The sequence below is a fragment of the Neofelis nebulosa genome, chromosome 7 (genome assembly GCF_028018385.1).
Source record: "Neofelis nebulosa isolate mNeoNeb1 chromosome 7, mNeoNeb1.pri, whole genome shotgun sequence".
NCBI lineage: Eukaryota > Metazoa > Chordata > Mammalia > Carnivora > Felidae > Neofelis > Neofelis nebulosa.
This window is the reverse complement of record NC_080788.1, coordinates 29,411,144-29,434,020: the sequence shown is the minus strand read 5'-3', so window position 1 is coordinate 29,434,020 and position 22,877 is coordinate 29,411,144. Positions and strand designations below refer to the sequence as shown.

The window sequence follows — 22,877 nt, the reverse complement described above, 5'->3', positions numbered from 1 at the left end:
TCATCAAATTGTTAACAACTAGTGGTAAGGATGTGGGAAACTGGAACACATAGCTGATGAGAATTAAAAATGGTATAAACACTTTGAAAAACAGTTTGGCAGTGTGTATAGATACATTTATTGTATCACCCAGTAATCCCTTCCCTAGATAACTACCCAAAATAAATGAAAACGTATATCCATCCAAAGAAAAGACTTGAATATGATTTTTATAGTGGCATTTTTCATAATAACCAAAAAGTGAAAATAATCCAAATACTTGTAGATAAATAAAATATAGTGTATCTATGAAGTGAAATACTGTTCAGCTATTAAAAGGAACAAACTACTGATACATGGTATAACATGGATAAATCTCCGTTTTACTGATACCGCATGCAAAAGACCACACATTGGTAAGCTTACATTTATAGTAAAATAGATGCTACAACATGGATGAACCTTGAAGTTGCTATGCAAGTGGTTTCCCAGGGTTCCAGGTTGGAATGGGGTGTGATTGCAAACGGGCAATGAGATCTTTTAAGGGTGACGGAATTATTATCTGCAAGTGGATTGTGGTGATGGTTGCACAACTCTAAATTACTAAACTTTGTTGAATTGTATACTTTGAAAAGGTGAATTTATAAGATGTAAATTATACCTCAGTAAAGTTGTTTTAAAGAAAGCCAGTCTGGGGCGCCTGGGTGGCGCAGTCGGTTAAGCGTCCGACTTCAGCCAGGTCACGATCTCGCGGTCCGTGAGTTTGAGCCCCGCATCAGGCTCTGGGCTGATGGCTCGGAGCCTGGAGCCTGTTTCCGATTCTGTGTCTCCCTCTCTCTCTGCCCCTCCCCCGTTCATGCTCTGTCTCTCTCTGTCCCAAAATAAATTAAAAAACGTTGAAAAAAAAATTAAAAAAAAAAATTAAAAAAAGAAAAAAAAGAAAGCCAGTCAGCTTTTCAACAAACAGTGCTGAGAAACCTGGATGTCCATGTGCAAAGGGATGAATGAAGTTGGACTCTTACTTGGGAAAAGATCTAACATAAGAGCTAAAAAAGCTTAGAAGCAATCTTAGAAGCAATCATAGGGGAAAGGCTTCATGAAAATGGATTTGACAATGATTTCTTAGATATGACATAAAAATCACAGGCAACAAAAGAAAAATTAGATAAATTGGACTTTATTAACATTACAAACTTTTATGCATCAAAATATGTTATCAACAAAGTAAAACTGCAAACCAGGAAATTGGAGAAAATGTTTATAAATCATATATCTGATAAGGGATTGGTATCCAGAACACATAAGCTAGAACTCCTAAAACTCAACAACATATCAACATAATTCAAAAATGGGCAAAGGGCTTGAATAGACATTTCTTCAAAGATATACACATGGCCAAAAAGCACATGAAAAGATTCTCAATATCATTAATCATTGGAGGGGTGGCTGGGTGGCTCAGTCATTTAAGTGTCTGACTTAGGCTAAAGTCATGATCTCACAGTTTCGAGCCTTGCATCGGACTCTGCACTGACAGCTCAGAGTCTGGAGCCTGCTTTGGATTCTCTGTTTCCCCCCTCCCTCTCTGCCCCTTTCTGCTTGTGCTCTCTCTCTCTCAAAAATAAATAAACAAACATTTAAAAAATATATCACTAATCATTGGGGAAATGCTAATCAAAAACCAGGGGGTACCACTCCACACCCATTAGGATGGCTATTACAAACATAAAAACAAATAAACAACAACAACAAAAACCCCACACAAAACAGAAAACAAGTGTTAGCAAGGATGTGGAGAAACTGGAACTTTGATGGGTTGTTGTTGAAATGTAAAATGGTGCGGCCACACTAGAAAACAGTATTCAGCACCTCAAAAACCTGAACATAGAATTACCTTGTGATCCACCAATTCCACTTATGGATATATACACTAAACAATTGAAAGCAAGGGCTTTATGGTAAGTGATTGAAAGATCCACAGCTAACATCATTCTCAGTGAGGAAAACTGAGAGCTTTTCCTCCATGGTCAGGACAAGGCAAGGATGTCCACTCTTACCACTATTATTTACCATACTACTGGAAGTCTTAGCCTCAGCAATCAGACAAGAGAAATAAGTAAAGTCATCCAAATCAGCAAGGAAGAAGAGTCAACTTTCACTATTTGCAGACAACATGATCCTTTATATAGGTAGGAAACCCAAAAGCTCCACCAAAAAATTTCTAGAATACATGAATTCAACAAAGTCACAGGATATGAAGTCAATGTGCAGAAATCTGTGGCATTTCTATATACAAGTAACGAAGCAACAGAAAAAGAAAGCAAGGAATTGATCCCATTTGCAGCTGCACCAAAAACCATGAGATACCAAGGAATAAACCTAACTAAAGAGTTAAAATTTCTGTATTCTGAAAACTATAGAGGACTTATGAAAGAAATTGAAGAGCACACAAAGAAATGGAAAGGCATTCCATGCTCTAGATATCTAGAATTGGAAGAATAAACATTGTTTAAATGTCTATACTACCCAAAGCAATCTACACATTTAATGCAATCCCCATCAAAAAACACTAGCATTTTTCACAGAGCTAGAACAAACAATCTTAAAACTTGTAGGAGACCACAAAGACCCTGAATAGCGAAAGCAATCCTGAAAAAGAAAAACACAACTGGAGGCATCATGATTCCAGACTTCAAGCTATATTACAAAGCTGTAGTCATCAAGACAGTATGGCACTGGCACAAAACAGACACAAAGATCAATAGAACAGAATAGAAAACCCAGAAATGGGCCCAGAACTATATGGTCAACTCATCTTCGACAAAGCAGGAAAAAATATCCAATGGAAAAAAGACAGTCTCTCCAATAAACGGTGTTGGGAAAACTGGCTGGTGACATGCAGAATGAAACTGGACCACTTTCTTAACACCATACACAAAAATAAATTCAAAATGGATGAAAAAGACCTAAATGTGAGACAGGAAAACATCAAAATCCTAGAGGAGAACATAGGCAGCAACCTCTGTGACCTTGGCCTGAGCAGCTTCTTATAGACATGTTGCCAGAGGCTAAGGAAACAAAAGCAAAACTGACCTACTGGGACTTCCATCAAGAAACAAATCTGCACAGCAAAGGAAATCATCAACAAAACTAAAAGACAGTGTATGGAATGGGAGAAAATATTTTTAAGCAACATATCTGATAAAGGGTTAGTATCTAAAATTTATAAAGAACTTATCAATCTCAACACCCCAAAAACATATAACCCAGTTAAGAAATGGGCAGAAGATGCGAATAGACACTTTTACAAAGAAGACATCCAGATGGCTAACAGACACATGAAAAGATGTTCAACATCACTCATCATCAGGGAAATACAAAACAAAATCACTATGAGATACCACCTCAGTGTCAGAATGGCTACAATTAACAACACAAGAAGCAAAACGTGTTGGTGAGGATGTGGAGAAAGGGGAACCCTCTTGCACTGTTCGTAGGAATGCAAACTGGTATAGCTACTCTGGGGAATAGTATGGAGGTTCCTCAAAAAGTTAAAAATAGAACTACCATATGATCCAGCAATCGCACTACTAGGTATTTACCCAAAGGATAAATATATCGATTCGAGGGCACCTGGGTGGCTCAGTTGGTTGAGTGTCTGACTCTTGGTTTTGGCTCAGGTCAGGATTCTAGAGTCATAGGATTGAGCCTCATGATGGGTTCCAGACTGAACATGGAGCTTGCTTAAGATTCTTTCTCTTCTTCTCTGCCCCTCTACCCCACTCATGCACTCTCTCTCTAAAATAATAAAAAATACAGATTTGAAGAGGTATATGCATGCTGATGTGTATAGCAGCCTTATCAACAGTAGCCAGACTATGGAGAGAGCCCAAACGATGCATGGATAAAGAAGACGTGGTATATATACAATGGAATATTACTCAGCCATAAAAAATGGAATCTTGCCATTTGCAATGAGATGAATAGAATTAGAGTGTATTATGCTAAGCGAAATAAGTCAGAGAAAGGCACATACCATATGATTTCACTCATGTTTGGAATTTAAGAAGCAAAACAGATGAACATAGGAGAAAAAAGAGGGAAACCATAAGAGACTTAAAGATAGAAAACAAACTGAGGGTTGATGGAGGGAAGTGGATGGGAGATGGGCTAGATGTGTGATGAGTATTATGAAGGGCACTTGTTATGATGGGCACTGGGTGTTGTATGTAAGTGATGAATCACTGAATTTTACTCCTGAAACCAATATTGCACTATATGTTAACTATGAAGAATTTAAATAAAAATTTGAAAAGAAAAAGACATTATGGTAAATGAAATAAGGCAGACACAAAAGATAAGTACTGTATGATTCCATTTAGATATCTAGAATAATCTAATTTATAGAGACATAAAATAGAATGGTAGTACCAAGGGCTGAGAATAGAATGGGAGTTACTACTTAATGAGTACAGTTTCAGTAGGGGTTGATGACAATGTTCTAGAGATGGATGGTGGTAATGGTTGCACAACAGTGTGGATGTACTAAATGCCACTGAGCTGCACACTTAAAAATAATTTATGGGTGCCTGGGTGGCTCAGTTATTTGAGCATGGGAATCTTGACTTTTGGCATAGGTCACGATCTCACAGTTGTGAGATCGAGCCCTGTGTCAGGCTCTGCACTGAGGGTGGAGCCTGCTTAAGATTCTCTCTCTCCCTATCCTTCTGCTCCTCCCCTGTTCATGCTTTCTCTCTCTCTCTCTCTCAAAAAAAATAATTCAAATGGGAAATACTGTTACATAATATATCACATTAAAAAGGCAGACCAAAAGAAATGCCACTATTAAGTGATGCTATCAGATGTTGCATTGTGATATGTTCAAAATTATCACTTGAGTTATCAAGAGATTGAGATGTGTTCCTATATTTTATAATTGAGTAAAATGTGTTTTAATGGTTTTGCACATTGTTGTTCTTTGTTATATTTGTAATGATAATGTCTGGGACCACATTCATCTGTAAAGTTTCACCAAGAAACTCCCCTTGACCTTATTCAAATAGTTTATCAACTACCCTGTGAATGTTTGTTAAGTAAATTCACAGCCTGAAATCCTACCGTGCATTTAGATTGTAACTGTGTATCCCTCTATTGGAATAATGCTCTAGTTCTGAAAGTATAGCTCTTCAAATGCAAAGAAAGCAGTGTAATGAAATAATCATGAATATCAGATGCCTATACATGCCAGGCACTGTGGCTGACATTTCATGTTATCTCATAGAAATCTTACCTCCTGTTGTGAGGCAGGTGGTGGTATTCTCATTCTATGAAAGAAAATAGGCAGTGAGGAAAGATAGGGACACTTCTATTTGTGAGGCCTGAATGGGGTGCTGATGCAACTCTTCTGTGTTCTGATGAGCATTGTAGGCAGGAAACTGGCTTGTTTAGATGTTCTAGGCTAGCTTACCTCAACTCTTCACATCACAAACAGTGGGTTTATAAATGTAAATAAAACTATATGTATTGGTGGTATGCATATAAAGAAAAATTGAGATGGAGAAAACATCTTAGTTCTTATTTTCCATAGGTCATGGAGAACACTGAAGAAATATCACACTGAACAAAATCATTCCTTGTTTGTCACAAAGGCAGAAAATGAAACTCCATAAGGTAAAAGAGATCATAGGATTTAATCCTTCTTTCTTCCTTAAAATAAAAAAGACTGAAATTGCCATACCATGAAACAGTCTTTTCTGCAAGATATGTGTGTTTCCATAACATGTTTTATTAGTTCATATGCAGCTGGTAAGTTGGGGAATGATACAAGTCCTGTGTGGAAGTTGTACTGGTTCAAACATCATTTTTATAGTAAGCTAATGTGTTAAAGCAAAGAGAGACAAACTTTCTCATGACTGAAAAAATTAACTCTTAACAATATATGAAGACTCTAAGAAAAAAAGGTGAAAGTCCTTAAAGTGCAAGGAATGGCTAGGTTAGTGGCTTCAGAAACCACCTAATTTATGACCATGCTAAGCTGTCTGGGGGAGCTGCAAGTACAGATAAGCCATGAAGACTTTTCACCTGGTGATTACAAAAAGAGCATTTATTAAAAAGGTTACCTCTGGATCATATTTTTAATATTAATGAAATGCTTTCTATTAAAAGGAAATGATTTCTAGAACCTATACCTGAAAGGAAGAAACACAAGCCCACAACTTAAAGCCTGCAAAAGATTGATCAACTAATTCTCAGTGTAAATAATCATAGATACTTAGGATTATTGTTTTCGTTACCACTTAAGTTACAAAGTTCCAAACCTCTTCATAAGGCTTCATTTTTAGGGCATGATTTCACAGAATGTGAGGTTTTCATCTTATTAGGGACAATATAAAGAATTCATTAGGCCAGGACAATTTCTTCAGACAGCCTTTTCCAATTGTAAAGTTATCCTGAAATATAAACAAAGTAATAGTGACTTTCAGGTAGTATGAAAATAAAGAATTGTAGGGTAGTCTGGAGCTGTGGATGTTCTGAATACCAAAAATCTTGAACTAGTAAATAGTTGAGGCAAAGGAGAAAACACTGGCCCAATGTACCATCCCATCTGTGAACTATTTCTTCCTCAAGCCAGTTTCTCCACATCCTTGCCAATTATAGTTTTGTTGTTGTTGTTGTTGTTAATAGTTATCCTAATAAGTGTGAAATGGTATCTCATGGTGTTTTTTTAATGTTTAAGTCTATTTTATTTTTTAAAGTTATTTAAATTCAGTTAGTTAACATACAGTATAATATTAGTTTCAGGTGCAGAATTTAGTGATTCCTCACTTGCATGTAACAGTGCTCATCACAACAAGTGTACTCCTTAATGCCCATCTCATGGTTTTAATTTACATTTCCGTTATAATTAGTGATGTTGAACATCTTTTCATGTGCTTATTGGCTATCTATATAACTTCTTTGAATACCTTTTAATTCAAGTCTTTTTTATAGCTTTGAACTGGGTTGTCTTTTGGTGTTGCATTTTAGTTTTTTATTATATTCTGTATATTAATTCCTCGTTGGATAAATGATTTGCAGCTATCCTCTCCTATGGATTGCTTTTTCACTCTGTTAATAGTGTCCTCTTTACATAAAAGTTTTAAATTTTGATGAAATCCAACTTGTGCATCCTGTTGATAACTTGTGACATTGGCATCATATCCAAGGAATCATCGCCAAATCCATTACTTTTTGTCATTTTTCTTCTAAGAGATTTATAGTTACAGGTCTCACATTTAGGTCTTTGATCCATTTTTAAAATTAAAGTATAATTAACATACAGTGTGATATTAGTTTCAGGTGTATAGTATAATAATTCAAAAATTCCACATATTTTTCAGTACTCATCAAGATAAGTGTATCTTTATCCCCTTTATCTGTTTCACCCATTTCCTCACCCTCCACCCTTCTGGCAACCATCAGTTAGTTCTCTGTATTTAAGAGTCTTATGTTTGTCTCATTTTTTAAATCACACATGTGAGCGAAATCATATGGTATTTGTCTTTCTCTTACTGATTTATTTCATTTAGCATTATACCCTCTTGGTCCATCCATGTTGTTGCAGATAGTAAGATTTCATTTGTTTTTATAGCTAAGTAATGGTATTATTCCATTATATATATATATATATATATATATATATATATATATATATACCACTTCTTTGTATTCATTCATCTATCCATGGACACTTGGGTTGCATCCCTATCTTGGCTATTATAATAATGCTGCAGTAAACATAAGGTACATATATCTTTTCAAATTAACATTTTTATTTCCTGGCATAAATACCTAGTAGTGGAATTATTGGGTTGTAGGGTAGTTCTATTTTTAATTTTTTGAGGGACTTGTACAATTGTTTTCCACAGTGGCTGCACCAAGTTGCATTCTCACCAATAGCGCATGAGGGTTCCCTTTTTCTCCACATAATTGCCAAATTTGTTATTTCATGTATTTTTGATTTTAGCTATTAGTAGTTTAGCTAGTAGTAGTGTTGGTTTGCATTTCCCAGATGATAAGTGATATTCAGCATCTTTTCATTTGTCTCTTGGCCATCTGTATGTGTTCTTTGGAAAAATGTCTATTCAGGGGGCGCCTGGGTGGCGCAGTCGGTTAAGCGTCCGACTTCAGCCAGGTCACCATCTCGCGGTCTGTGAGTTCGAGCCCCACGTCAGGCTCTGGGCTGATGGCTCGGAGCCTGGAGCCTGTTTCCGATTCTGTGTCTCCCTCTCTCTCTGCCCCTCCCCGTTCATGCTCTGTCTCTTTCTGTCCCAAAAATAAATAAAAAACGTTGAAAAAAAAATTTAAAAAAAAAAGAAAAGAAAAATGTCTATTCAGTTCTTCTCCCCATTTTAAAATCAGATTTTCTTGGTGTTAAGTTGTATAAGCTCTTTTTATATTTTGGATATTAATGCCTTGTGATGTATATCATTTGTAAATATCATTTCCCATTCAGTAAGTTGCCTTTTCATTTTGTTGATGGTTTCCTTTGCTGTGCAAAAGATTTTTAGTTTGAAATAGTCCCAATAGTTTCCTTTTGGTTTTGTTTCCCTTGCCTAAGGATAAACACACACACACACACACACACACACACACACACACACACATTTCTATACCTGATGTCTAAGACAGTACTGCCTATGATTTCTTTTTAAGATTTTTACAGCTTCAGGTCTTACATTTAGGTCTTCTGTTCACTTTGAGTTTATTTTTATGTATGGTGTAAGAAAGTGATCCAGTTTCTTTCTTTCTTTCTTTTTTTTTTTTTTTTTTTTTTGCATGTTGCTGTCCAGTTTTCCCAGCACCATATGTTGAAGAGACTGTCTCTTCTCTGTGTCATATTAGTTTCTTGCTTCCTTTGTTGTAGATTAATTGACTTTATATAAGTGTGGGTTTATTTCTACACTATTCTGTTCCATTTATCTCTGTTTCATTGATTACTACAGCTTTGTAGTATATTTTGAAATCTGGAATTGTGATACCTCCAGCTTTTTTGTTCTTTTTGAAGATTGCTTTGGCTATTCAGGTCTTTTGGGTTACGTGTAAATTTAAGAATTTTCTAGTTCTTACTAGAGCTAGAATATTTTCACAAATACTGGTATTTTGATAGGGGTTGCATTAAATCTGTAGACTGGGTAGTATGGACATTTTATCAATGTTTGTTCTTCCAATCCATGAGCACAGAATATCTTTCCATTTGTTTGTGTCCTTTTCAATTTGTTTCATCAGTGTTTTATACTTTGCAAATTACTGGTCTTTCACCACATTGGTGAAGTTTATTCCTACGTGTTGTTATGATTTGTGGTGCAATTGTAAATGGGATTCTTTTCTTAATTTCTCTTTCTGTGTGTTTTCCATAGATGTCCTTTATTATGTTAGGTATGTTCCTTCTAAACCTACTTTGTTGAGGGTTTTTATCATGAATAGATGGTATACTGTGTCAAATGCTTTTTCTGCATCTATTGAGATGATTGTATATTTCCTATCCTCATTGATGTGTTGTATCTTGTTGATTTGGGACTATTGAATCACCCTTGCATCCCAGGAATAACTTTCATTTGATCGCGGTGACCGATTTATTTAAAATGTATTATTGATTGTGTTTGGTAATGTTTTTTGAGGATTCTTACATCTACATTCGTCAGAGATAATGGTGTGGAGTTTTCTTTCTCTGTAGTATCATTATCTGGTTTTGGTATTAGGGTAACTATAGCCTCATAGAATGAATTTGGAAGTTTTCCTTCCTTTTCTATTTTTTGGAATAGTTTGAGAATAGGTACTAACTCTTCTTTAAATGTTTGGTAGGATTCACCTATGAAGCCATTTGGCCCTGAACTTTTGTTTGCTGAGAGTTTATTACTGATTAAATTTCCTTGCCGATAATTGGTCTGTTCAAAATTTCTATTTATTCCTGCTTCAATTTGGGGAGATTATATGTTTCTAGGAATTTATCCATTTCTTCCAGGTTGTCCAATTTGTTAGCAACAGTTTTTCATAAAATTCTTACAATTGTATGTATTTCTGTGATGTCAGGTGTTATTTCTTCTATTGTCTTTTTAGTTTCTATTTTGTTTATTTCTGCTCTGATCTTCATTATTTTCTTCCTTCTACTGATTTGGGGTTTTGTTTGTTCTTTTTCTAGCTCCGTTAGGTGTAAGGTTAGGTTGTTTGAGATTGTTCTTGCTTCTTAAAGTAGGCCTGTATTGATAAACTTCCCTCTTAGTTTAGACTGATGCATCCCAAAGAGTTTAGACTGTTGTGTTTGCATTTTATTTGTCTCCATTTATTTTTTAATTTTCTCTTTGATTTTTTTGGTTGATGCAATCATTTTCAGTAGGATGTTATTTAGTCTGTATGTATTTGTGGCCTTTCCAGATTTTTTCTTCTGGTTGATTTCTAGTTTCACAATGTTGTGGTCAGAAAAGATGCATCGTATGACCTCAATATTTTTTGATTTCTTGAGACTTCTTTTGTGGTCCGTTATGTGGAGAATGTTCCATGTACACTTGAAAGGAATGTGCCTTCTGCTGCTTTAGGATGGAATGTTCTGAATATTTATGTTAAATCCATCTGGTCCAGTGTGTCATTCAAAGCCACTGTTTCCTTATTGATTTTCTGTTTGGCTGATCCATTAATGTAAGTGGGATGTTAAAGTCCCCTACTAATATTGTATTACTATCGATTAGTTCCTCTATGTTTGTTACTAGATGCTTTATGTATTTAGATGCTTTCCTGTTGGGTGCATAAATATTTATAATTTTTAGATCTGCTTGTTGGATTTTTCCATTTTATGATTAAATAATGTCCTTTTTTGTCTGTTACAGTCTTAGTTTTAAAGTCTATTTGTATGTTGTATTGCTACCCCAGCTTTCTTTACACATCCATTTGCATGATAAGTGCTTCTCTATCCCTTCATTTTAAACCTGCAGATGTCTTTTAGTCTGAAATGAGTCTTTTGTAGGCAGCATATAGTTGGGTCTTGTTTGTTTTTTTTTTTAATCCATTCCATCACCCCATGTCTTTTGATTGGAACATTTAATCTTTTTACATTCAAAATAATTATAGATAGATATTTATTTTTGCCATTTTGTTACTTGATTTGTGGTTGCTTTCTTCTCTCACACTGTTCTTTCATGATTAGTTGTCTTTATTTAGCGATATACTTGGATTACTTTCTCCTTATTTTTCACATATCTATTACTGTTTTTTGATTCATGGTTACCATTAGGTTTGTACATAACATTTTCTTTATATATTAGTCTATATTAAATTTCTGGTTGTTTAAGTTTGAAGCCAATCTTTACTCCTCCCCGCCGCCCTGCCATGTTTTAGGTCTATGGTATCATACTTTATATCCTTTTATTTTGTGAGTTCCTTGACTGATTTTTACAGATCTACTTGTTTTTACTGTTTTTGTGTTTCCTACTTTTGATACTCTCACGCTCTTTTCTTTCCATTCAAGTAGTCCCCTTTAATATTTCTTGTAGGGCTGGTTTAGTGGTCACAAACTCTTTTGTTTGTCTGGGAAACTCTCTATCTCTCTTTCAATTCTGAATGATAACCTTGCTGGATAGAGTATTCTTGGTTGCATATTTTTTTTCCTTTCAGCACATTGAATATGTCATGCTACTCCCTTCTGGCCTGGAAAGTTTCTGTTGAAAAATCAGCTTAATAGCCTTATGGGGTTTCCCATTATTTATTTGCTTTCTTTTATCTTTGTTCCTTTAAAAATTTTCTCTTTTTCATTACTTTTTGCCATTTTAATTACTTGTGTCTTGTTGTGGACCTTCTTGGGTTGAAGTTGTTGAGGGATCTCTGGGCCTCTTGGATCTGGATTTCTGCTTCATTCCCTAGATTTGGGAAGTTTTCAGTTATTTCTTCAAATAAATTTTCTGCCCCCTTCTCTCTTCTCCTCCTGGGATCCCTATAATGCGAATGTTATTATGTTTGGTGGTGTTGTTGAGTTCCGTAAGTCTATTCTCACTCTGCATAATTTTTTTCCTCTCATATGCACAGCTTGATTACTTTCCATTCCTCTCCCCTGCAGGTACCTGATTTGTTGTTCTGCTTCCCATAGCCTACTATTTATTCCATCTGGTGTATTTTTAATTTCATTTACTGTGTTTCTCATCGCTGATTAGTTCTTTTTAAAAAATCTTTGTTAAGGGTCTCACTGATGTCCTCCACTCTTTTCTCAAGTCCAATAAGTATCTTTATGATGATTACTTTGAATTCTTTTTCAGGTATATTGCTTCTCTGTTTTATTTCTCTTTTGTTGTGATTTTTGTCCTGTTCTTTCAATGGGACATATTCCTTTTTCTCCTAATTTTTTGTAACTCTTTGTGTTTCTCTGTGTTAGGAAAGTCAGCTAAAGCTCCTGATCTTTAAAGCAGTGGCCTTATGAAGAAGAGGTACTGTGGTGCTCTATAGTGCAGTGTTCATTGTTCCCCAAAACCAAGCATTTCAGGGGTGTCTGCTATGTGGGTTGTGTAAATCCTAATGAACTGAATTTGCATTCAGTTCAGTCAGCTGCAGTGGCCTACTTTGCCTGTTGTGGTCAGGGTTTGGTCCTTGTGCTGTTAAAGGATCAGTCTGGGGCCACTGTTGGTTTGTAATAGGGTGGTGCTCTGTACTGCAGAACCTGCTTGGGATTCTCCCTCACCCTCTCTCTGCCCCTCCCCCTGCTCATGCTGTCCCTCCCACTCTCTCTCTCTCTCAAAATATTTTTTTAAAAATATTTAAAAAAATAAAAAATCCTGTCAAATTTTTGTCAAATGCTTTTTCTGTATCAGTTGATGTTGTCATATGGGTTTTTCCCTCTTCATTCTGTCAATATAGTATATTAATTCATTTTCACTTGTTGAACTCTTCTTGAATTGTAGAAATAAATCCACTTGTTCAAAGTATATAGAACTTTTAATGTGATGTTTCAGTTGCTAATACTTTGTTTAGGATTTTTGCATTAATATTCATCAGGGATATTAAGCTATAGCTTTTCTTCCCCCTTCTTTTGTAGTCTGGCTTTGGTGCCAAGGTAATACCGGCCTTATAGAATGAGTTAGAAAGTTTCTCTTGAATTTTTTGGAATAGTTTGAGGACTGGTGTTATTTCTTGTTTAAATGGTTGGTAGAATTCTTCAGTGAAGCCTCGGTTGCAGAGCATTTCTTTGTTGGGAGGGTTTTGATTACTAATTCAGTCTCCTAGTTATAGGTCCATATAGATTTTATTTGTTCATGATTCAGTCCTTGTATTTCTAGGAAATATATTCATTTCATCTGGGTTATCCAATTTATAGCTGCTCATAATTGTACTCTAATCCTTCTATTTCTGTAGAATAATTACTAATGCCCCTACTTTTATATCTGCTTTTAGTAAGTTGGAACCTTTTTTTCATGTTCTAATTAAGATTTTTCCACTCTTAAAATCTTTTTGAAACACTATCTTGCCTATTTCAGTTTTAATCTTCCACTGGCTTTAGGTTTATTTTTTTCCTAAGTCTTTTTAGAATGTTTATTTCATATATTTATATTTATATATTCAAGGTAAGCATTTACAGCTATGGATTTCCTTAGCATTGCTTTGTTGCATCACATACATTTTGTTATGTTGTGTTTCGCTGAATATATTTTGAGGCTCTGTTATTAGATGCATGAATGTTTATAACTGTTTAATTTTGATGTATTTTAAACCTTTTATCAGTAGATAATGTCCTTCATTGTTTCTTGTAAGCTTTTTGGGTTTAAAGTCTTTTTTTGTCTAATGATAGTATGGCCACCACTACTCCCTTTGGGGACTATTTGCATGGAATATCTTTATCCATCCTTTTACTTTAGATCTGAAGTCAGTCTCTTGTAGACTGCAGTTAGGTCATGTTTTTAAATCCATTTCACTAATCTCTGTTTTTTTAATTGGAGTTTAATCCATCTATATTTATTTATTTATTTATTCATTTATTTTTAATGTTTATCCATTTTTGAGAGAGAGAGAGTCAGAGCATTAGTGGCAGAGGGGCAGAGAGAGAAGGAGACACGGAATCCGAAGCAGGCTCCAGGCTCCAAGCCATCAGCACAGAACCCATTGTGGGACTCGAACTTACAAACCATGAGATCGTGACCTGAGCTGAAGTCGGACACTCAACTGACTGAGCCATCCAGAAAGTAATTATTGAGGGACTAATGTCATACTATTTATGTGCCTTTTAGCTTTTTGTTCATTTTCGATGTGACTTTTGTGTTTTAGTTGAATTTTTTTTTGTAATAAAACATTTTCTCATTTCCTGTATTACTATTATTTCCTGTATTATATTATTATTCCTCATAGCTGTATTATTATATAGCTACTTCTTTGTGGTTACCTTAAGGATTCCATTTAACATCCTAAATTAATAACACTCTAATTTGAGTTTATGGCAGCTTAAGTGTACAAAAACTCTTTTCTTATATATAACCTTGTTTTCACCCCCTTTTGGTTATTAATGTCACAAAATTACATCTTTAAGTATTGTGCATCTGAAAACATAGACAAGTAACTATTTTAAGTCTCTTAAATTATGTACAAAATGAAAAGTAGAGCTACAAATCAAAATTATAATACTAGCTTTTATACTTGCCCATGTATACTTTAATTAGAAATCTTATTTCTTCATATGGCCTTGAGTTCCTGTCTACTGTCCCTTCTCATTCAACCTGAAGTTAGCACTTATTTCAGGGCAGGTGTAGTGGAATCTGTCTCCTTCTGTTTTTGTCTGGTAATGTTTTAGTTTCTCCCTCATTTTTGAAGGAGTCTTGTCAGATAGTTTTGGTAGACAGTTTTTTTTTCTTTTAGTAATTTGAATATATCAAACCCCACTGTCTTTTGGTCCCCAAGGTTTCTAATGAAAACTGGACAACCTTATTGAGGATCCCTTTTCATTCCTGCTTTCAATATTCTGTCTTTTGCTTTGGATAGATTGATTCTAATGTGTCTTGGTGGGTCTGTTTTGACTTTCTCCTATTTGGAATGCAATGAGCTTTGCAAACTGTTCAAATCTGTTATTGAAATTCACCCTCTAGTGAAAATCTTTATTGTAACTTCTGCTCCAGAATTTCTTTGATCCTCTTTTAATTTCTTTGTTCATGTTCTCATTTTATTCATTTTCCTGATTTCCTGTATTTCTTTGAATATATTTAAGTCTCTGTCTAGTAAGTTCAAAACGTACACACTTCCTCAGGGTCAGTTTCTGTTCCTCTAAATAGACCTGTTTTCTCTTTTTCTTTGTATGACTTGTTATTTTCTGCTTTTGAAAATTGGGCATTTCACTATTATAATATGGTAATTCTAGATATAGGATTTTCCTGTCACCAGGGTTTACCAGGTTTTTCTTTTTTCTTTTTGATTTGCTGCAAGCTGTTTTCCATTTATTTTTAGACTATTCCAAAGTGTTTTTACAAAGACCTTGTTTTGTGAGATCATCTCTGTTCTGTTTACCTCATGTTCAGCTGTTTTGACAGTTTTCCTTGAATGCCAGTTCTCTGTCTTTGCAGATTAGATGGGTGCTAGAGCATTCCTGCAATATGTAGCTAGGCTTGCTCTGAGCCTAGGGATCTGACTGAGGTGAAAACTTAAGGTCTTAGATCTTTTCTGAGCATGTGTTTTGCCTGGACGTGCATATGGCATTCTAAATCCCATCCTCCCCTCATATAGAGCTATTTCTGAATGTCCAGTTTTCAAAAACTCTCACCCTATCTTCTTCCCTAGGCCTTATATGACCTATTCTGTCTCCACCAATAATTGATCGCCCCAGGTATCTGAGTCTGTAGTCACCTTGCGGCTTTTACAAGTAATGCCTGCCATTCTTCCTGCCTGATTTCCAAGTTAATGGCAAAATAGAGGTGAGCACTTAAGACACACACAATAATTTTCAAATAAAGTCTACTCTACCTCTTCTGGTTTGAAGGTAGGAACTGGAAACCAGGCCTCTGCCACTTTTTAAATAAGACTGCCACTGCACTGGGACAAAGGCAAGTAAAATGTCTCAAAATTTTCCTATCATTTTGAAGATGATTTTTCTTCACTGGACATGGTCTTGTTTGCTGTAATCTTTTATTGTTTTCCAGAGCTCTGACAGTGCTGGTTCATATAGTTGCTGTTGGTTTTGTTGGGGAACAAGAGCTTAGATTGTCCTAATCCACCATTTTGCTAGTGTCACTCAGGTCACTTATTTTTCACTCCTGTCTGTAATTGTAGTACCATGACAAGGCCTTCAACAGAGTATGTTTTAGATACATATATGGTGAATTTTGGTTAGACTTGTAAGTACTGTGTAAATGTTAAGAAAATTATCCTCACTCTAATCATTGTGCTTATTTTTTATTATTAAAAAAAATTTTAATGTTTATTTTTGAGAGATAGAGCGTGAGTGGGAGAGGGGCAGAGAGAGAGGGAAGAAGAATCCAAGGCAGGCTCCAGGCACTGAGTTGACAGCATAGACCCAATATGGGGCTCAAACCCATGAACCATGAGATCATGACCTGAGCCAAAGTCTGATGCTTAAGCGACTGAGCCATCCAGGCACCTCTGATCATTGTGTTTAAAATTAAAGTTAAGGAATTTATCAATCTTGCCTTTTTTGCTGGTTGTGAGGACAGTTTACATAAACTTTTAATGAGATGAAAATACTCCATACCCTCTTAATACCAAATATTAAATGAAGTTTATTGGATTCTGCTAATGTTTTCTACTTTACAGTAGCATATATTCTTGTAACTTCTTTTACTGTGTAGGGTAGAAGTAAAATATATAAAACAAAAATAACCTGTTTTGCAAGTATTTCACTATTCTTTATATAAGGCCAATATTACAATAATTTTCTGTTAATACATTCTTTACATAATGTAGAATTTTTTTCACTTAACAAGGACGTTATTACTAATGCTTACTATGTTTTATTTTAGGATTTTCATTAAGCAAACTCATACTCAGTTTCTACAAATGAAAGTCAAGTCAGTCATCTAAACATCTCAATTTCCAATCAAGAGGATTTAGTCTTCTGTTTCCAATAAATCTGAATTTATGGTGGTGCTAATCTGGTTAGATTGTGTGGGCACAAAATGCCGAAAGTAGTTTTATTTTTTTGTCAAAAATTTCTGTAGAACGTATGGAAAATTCTCAGATTTGTAAAAGGGTTTCACATTCTTTGTATGTTCAATGTGTTAAATTAGCAACATATTTCTGTGGCATTGGTTGTGATCTCTCCTCCTTCATTTGTGGTTTCATTGATTTGAGTCCTTTCCCTTTTCTTTTTGGTAAGTGGCTAGGGGGCTATCAATTTTGTTTATTCTTTCAAAGAACCAGCTCAGTTTTGTTCATGTTTTACTGGTTTTGTTTGGTTTGGTCTGGTTTCTGTATCATTTTTTTTCTGCTCTAGTCTTTATTATTTTCCTTCTTTTGCTGGCTTTAGGCTTTATTTGCTGCTCCTTTTCTAGCTCCTTTAGGCATAAGGTTAGGTTGTGTACTGGGGACCTTTCTTGCTTCTTGAGATAGACCTGAATTGCAAGGTACTTTCCTCTTAGGACTGCCTTTGCTGCATCCGGTGTTCAGATGGACTGTTGTATTTTCATTTGCTTCCATGTATTTTATTTCTTAATTTCCTGATTAACCCATTCGTTCTATAGTAGAGTGTTCTTTAACCTCCATGTATTTGTGGTCTTTCCAAATTCTTTCTTGTGGTTGATTTCAAGTTTCATTGCATTGTGATCCAAAAATATGCATGGTATGATGTAGATAATTTTGTACCTATTGTCAGTGACCAGCATGTGATCTATTCTGGAGAATGTTCCATGTGCCTTTGAGAAGAATGTGTATTCTGCTGCCTTAGGATGAAATGTTCTGAATATACCTGTTAAGTCCATCTGATGCAGTGTGTCATTCAAAGCCATTGTTTCCTTATTGATTTTCTACTTAGATGGTCTGTCCATTGTTGTAAGTGGGGTGTTAAAGTCTTCTACTATTATTGTATCATTAGCAATGTTTCTTTATGTTTGTGATTAACTAATTTATATATTTGGGTATTCCCCAATTGATCTTGATGGATAGACCCCTTAATTATGAGATAATGCCCTTCTTCATCTCTTGTTATGGTCTTTGGTTTAAACTCTACTTTGATGTAAGTATGGCTCCTCTGGCTTTCTTTTGACTTCCATTAGCATGATAGATGGTTCTCCATCCCCTTTCAATCTGGAGGTGACTTTGGGTCTAAAATGAGTCTCTTATAGGCAGCATATAGATGGATCTTGGGTTTTTTTTAATGCCTTCTGATACCCTGTGTCTTTTGATTGGAGCATTTACTCCATTTACATTCAGAATGATTATTCAAAGATATGGATTTAGTGTAATTATGTTACCTGTAGAGTTGATGTTTCTGGTGATGTGCTCTGGTCCTTTCTAGTCTTTATTGCTTTGGCCTCCCCCCCTCCCCCCCCAAGTCTTCTTAAAATTTCTTGCAGGGCTGGGTTAGTGGTCATGAACTCTTTAGTTTTTGTCTGGGAAACTCTTTCTCTCTCCTTCTATTCTTGCTGGATAAAGAATTCTTGGCTGCACTTTCTTCCCATTCAGCACATTGAATATTTCCTGCCACTCCCTTCTGGACTGCCATGTTCAGTGGACATGTCTGTTGCTAACCTTTTATGTCTATCCTTGTAGGTTAAGGACCTCCCTAGCTTTCAGAACTCTTTGTATTTTTTTTTTTTTGGTAAGTTTCACTGTGATATGTTGTGGTGCTGACCTGTTTTTGTTGATTTTGAGGAGAGTTCTCTGTGCTTCTTGTACTTAAATGCCCGTTTCATTTCCCAGATTAGGTAAGTTCTCTGCTATAATGTGTTTGAATAAACCTTCTGCCCCCTTTTCCTGCTCTTCTTCTGGGACTCCTTAGATACCGATATTTCACTGTATGGAATCCTTGAGTTCCCTAAGTCTTTCTTCTATATCACCTATTCTCTCATCTGCTTTAAATCCATGTTGTGACTGTATCCGGTCAGTTTTGCATCTCAGTTATAGCATTTTTAATTTTGTCCTAGTTTTTAGGTCTTTGATCTCTGCAGCAAGGATTTCTCTGGTGTCTTCTATGCTTTTTTTCAAGCCCAGCTAGTAATCTTTTGAGCAAGTTCCTGGCTGATTTCTTCTTTACCTTTCTTTTGGGGATAATTCCTCCATCTTGTAATTTTGGCTATGTTTCTGTATTTTGTATGTTTTGAAAGCTTGTTATGCTTTCTGCACCTGAGAGTAAGGCTATATTAAAAAGGAGTCATACACAGTCCAGGGCCTGGTGCTTCAGGAAGGTTTCTGGTGTATGTTGTGTGCACTTTGCTGTTGTGTTTTGGCTGCTCTTTCCCACTTGTCAGTCCTCAGCAGAGCTCCTTGCTTACAGTGGGAAGTGTATGGACCTTTAACTAGGTGTACTTTGATTTAAGATAAGCATGGTTAAAAAAAAAAAAAAAAAGCTTCATCCCCAAAAAAGAGACAATGTAAAGGAATGAAAAAGCCAAAGAACTATAAACCTGATTCCAAAGAAAGGGAAAAAAAAGGAAAAAGAAAAAAAGAAGCCTGAATCAAACAAAAAAAAAAAAAGAGAGAGAGAGAGAGAGAGAAAAGGAAATGAAAAAACAAAAATCTGTAAGTCTGATTCCAAAGGAAAAAAAAAAAGAAGAAACAAAACAGTAAGCCTGACCCTATTTCCACCAGAACTGCAGGTGATGCTTTGAAGCACTCTATTTTCAATTCACTTGGTACATGCAGAGTACTGCCTATGCTGGTCTTCTGGAAGAGAGGCCTGTTGTGCTCAGAGTCCATTCTGCCTAGAAAGTATGCGGTTGACAGGCACAAGGCAAGGGGGTTTGGTGAAAGTGGGTTCTGCCTCCACTGGGGGCCGCTGTGTTGCTCTTTGAATCCCACCTGGTTGGTGTTGAGGACGAAAATGTCACCACATTCTCTGGTCCTTCGACAGGGGATCTCACACCCCCCCACTGTTTAGGAAACCCTCACATAACAGAGAGGGCAGTTGTTGCACCCTGCGCCACAGCTCTCCTGTGGTTCTTTGATATGCACCTGGGACTCAAACTCAAAATCTTAAAGGACCTGGCACCATGCAGACTCACCCCTCTCCTTCCAAGGAGAAACTCCCTATGCTGTAGACACAGTGTTGTTCTTTGTCCCAGAAAAATTCCCACACCTGTGCAATGCATGGAATCTATGATGTAGCACCGCAAAAAGCTGCAATCAGGTTATCTGCCCTCAGCCCACACCTCTGCCCCCTATGAAAGGCGTTTTGCTGACACCTGCAGTCTTTTGTGCAACTAAGGAGATCCTTACATTCCGCTACGCATCCACCAGCTCCTTCTGCCTCCCTGAGAGCATGCACCACAGCTCCCCTCCAGAGAAAGTTGCATACTTTCTAAACCAGTTTGAGCTCCACAGTTTGCAAAAAACCTGTGACACTCAATAACTCTAGCTCACACACCCGTTCATGGTCGGGAGAGTTCTCTTACGCAAATCCGATGCTGCACTCTCTCATCTCCTTTCTCTCCCTTTTGCCTCTCCCTCCCCTCTGTGGCACCACCATTTTTCTCTCCCCCAATTCACTTACATGCACCTTGCACCTGCCAGTCTCTGTCCAACTGTGAAAATACTTCTGCCAGCCTTCAGATCAATTTTCTGGGTGTTCCAAGTGATCTGACCTCAACACAGCTATATATGAGGGAAAAAGAAAGCCTAGCTTCCACCTACTTCTCCATCTTAACTCCTTCCCAAGAATACCTACATTTGCAGTATAAATCAATGGCAAAGCTTTTGCTATCTGGCCTCTTTTACAAGTTTGAGAAATTGCTGTGTTTGCTAATAACCCAGTTTTAGAGATAACCCAAGTTGAGAGAACTATAAGCAGTGAAGTGGCCCACTGAATGCCCTTCATTGGTATAGATCATGGTAGATTATGTCATTACGCTGCATGTCTGTTTCTTGATCTTAATCCCAAGAAATACCTTTCCTCCTTTTCTTTAGATCACTATGCTTCCTTAGATGGCTTATAAGGAGTTTAGTTTTACTGGGATGAAAAATAATCAAAATCTATTCCTTGAAGCAGTATTTTGCAGGGCAAATTACGGCAAAATTGTGCTTTGAAAACATAAAAAGAAGTATTTTAAATGTCTTGATTAAACCATCCTATTAGTCTGCTCATCATCTGAGAGGAGGCAGTTCTGTGTATGAAGACACTAAGAGTGTAACTGTGTTTCTCGTGTGCATGTGTTTTTTCAAGTGTGATCTTTTTTTCCACTTTCAGAAATGACTATATGAAAGATGCCATTTCTAGGAATTTAGTATGTTTTTAGCTGAAAAAATAACTCTTTAATGCTTGCTTTTAACACTGGTCTTTCAAAATTGTAATTAATTCATTTTAACTTTGCTTAAATTCCTGTACCCTTCCATGGAACATCATGGCCTCTAGAGGCAGCGTATATGGCTTCTATTTTCACCAGTACTACTTTTATTTCTATTGGGTCAACTTCTCCCCTTTCTGTTCTGCACCAAGATTACAACCTTGTAGTCAAATGAATTTACCATTCATAACAAACCCCAAAAGCTCAGCTATACAAAGGAATCCTAGTAACCTCACATACTGTATTGAAATGATCCTGCAGCAGACTCTCCTTTGGAAAGTAACAAAACATTCTGTAGGAGTATTAATTTGAAAAAATAAAATAATCCATTCAATCATCATGCTTATTATGTTCATATTTTTAGTTTTTCAAATTCTTTTTCCTCTACTATTCAACCAACTCTTGTTAAAATCAAGGATAAAGAAAATTTACAAAGTATTTTCCTTATGTGCTATGTAAGCACATCCAAAGATGTGCATTTTGAATATTGCCTATTTGATAATGGGTAACCAATGTCAAATAATAGGAAAGTTTAATAACTAAACAAAAGCTAAATATTAATATTCACAGATTAAAAGTTTGAAAACTTTTCTTTGGATTTTCTTCAGGAACTAAGATATGGGATAACCATAAAATGAACATTTAAGTATTTTTATCATATATATAAACAGCAAAAGAAAGACCTTTTAGCATAAAGACTGTGAGAAAAGTGACTACAAATAGAAAAGCAGGAAGGTTAATATTTTTGATTTCACTTATCTTGCAAGTTTTATACTGTTCTGTCAGAACCACTAATGAATACAAAGTGCCCTACATTAGTTACATCATACCATATTAGGGATAATATGTTAATATAAACATCCGTTGTAATGAAGCCCTGGGAAAAAAAAACACTGGCTGAGGCAGGATTGATGTTAATTTCAATCTTGTAAAACAGTCTGAAGATGGGCAATCCGGGTCACTTATGGTAGCACTTCAACAAAACTGTATAGCATTCCCAGGATCCTTCTGTGTGGTTCTCTTCCTCAATAGTGTTGCCTCTTCTGGAGAGTCCAGGATAGCTCGCTACCAGATCCACTTCCAAGCAACAAGCTTGAGAAAGGGCAAAAAACTGTCATACCATTTTGAATGAATGACCCCTGTCACTTCTCACATTTCAGTGACCACAACAGTCAATGGCAAGAGAGAATGGGAAATGTATTTGTTATGACAGGCATGTGCCTAGCTGAAATCAAGGTTCTATCACTATATGAAGAAAGGCCACTGGGGAAAATTGGTGTTCTCTGAACCTATCTCATTTAGACATTAGCATAATTAGAAATATAAACTTAAAAAAGTCATTCTGGGAATACAGCAGGATTTACTAGCTGACTACCATTCCAGGCTTTCTTTTCTAAAGTATTAGTTTACTTCCATCATTCACTCACCAAAAGCAGTGATGTACAAAACACTGAA

General features: G+C 36.0%; 1 protein-coding gene across 6 annotated transcripts in view; it reads left to right on the top strand.

The window, feature by feature from the left end:
- NRG4 (neuregulin 4) overlaps nucleotides 1–17,220 on the top strand; it is a 206,099-nt gene extending 188,879 nt beyond the window's left edge. For 5 of the 6 annotated variants that reach the window (XM_058736947.1, XM_058736946.1, XM_058736945.1 and 2 more), the window contains 3 exons: nucleotides 5,564–5,646; nucleotides 15,751–16,205; nucleotides 16,947–17,220. In XM_058736947.1, coding sequence (XP_058592930.1) covers nucleotides 5,564–5,580 — 17 coding nt within the window. In that variant the 3' untranslated portion in view covers nucleotides 5,581–5,646; nucleotides 15,751–16,205; nucleotides 16,947–17,220. The remainder of the gene's footprint in view (nucleotides 1–5,563; nucleotides 5,647–15,750; nucleotides 16,206–16,946) is intronic. The other variant, XM_058736944.1, reaches the window with a different exon arrangement.
- Nucleotides 17,221–22,877: the final 5,657 nt, after the last annotated feature.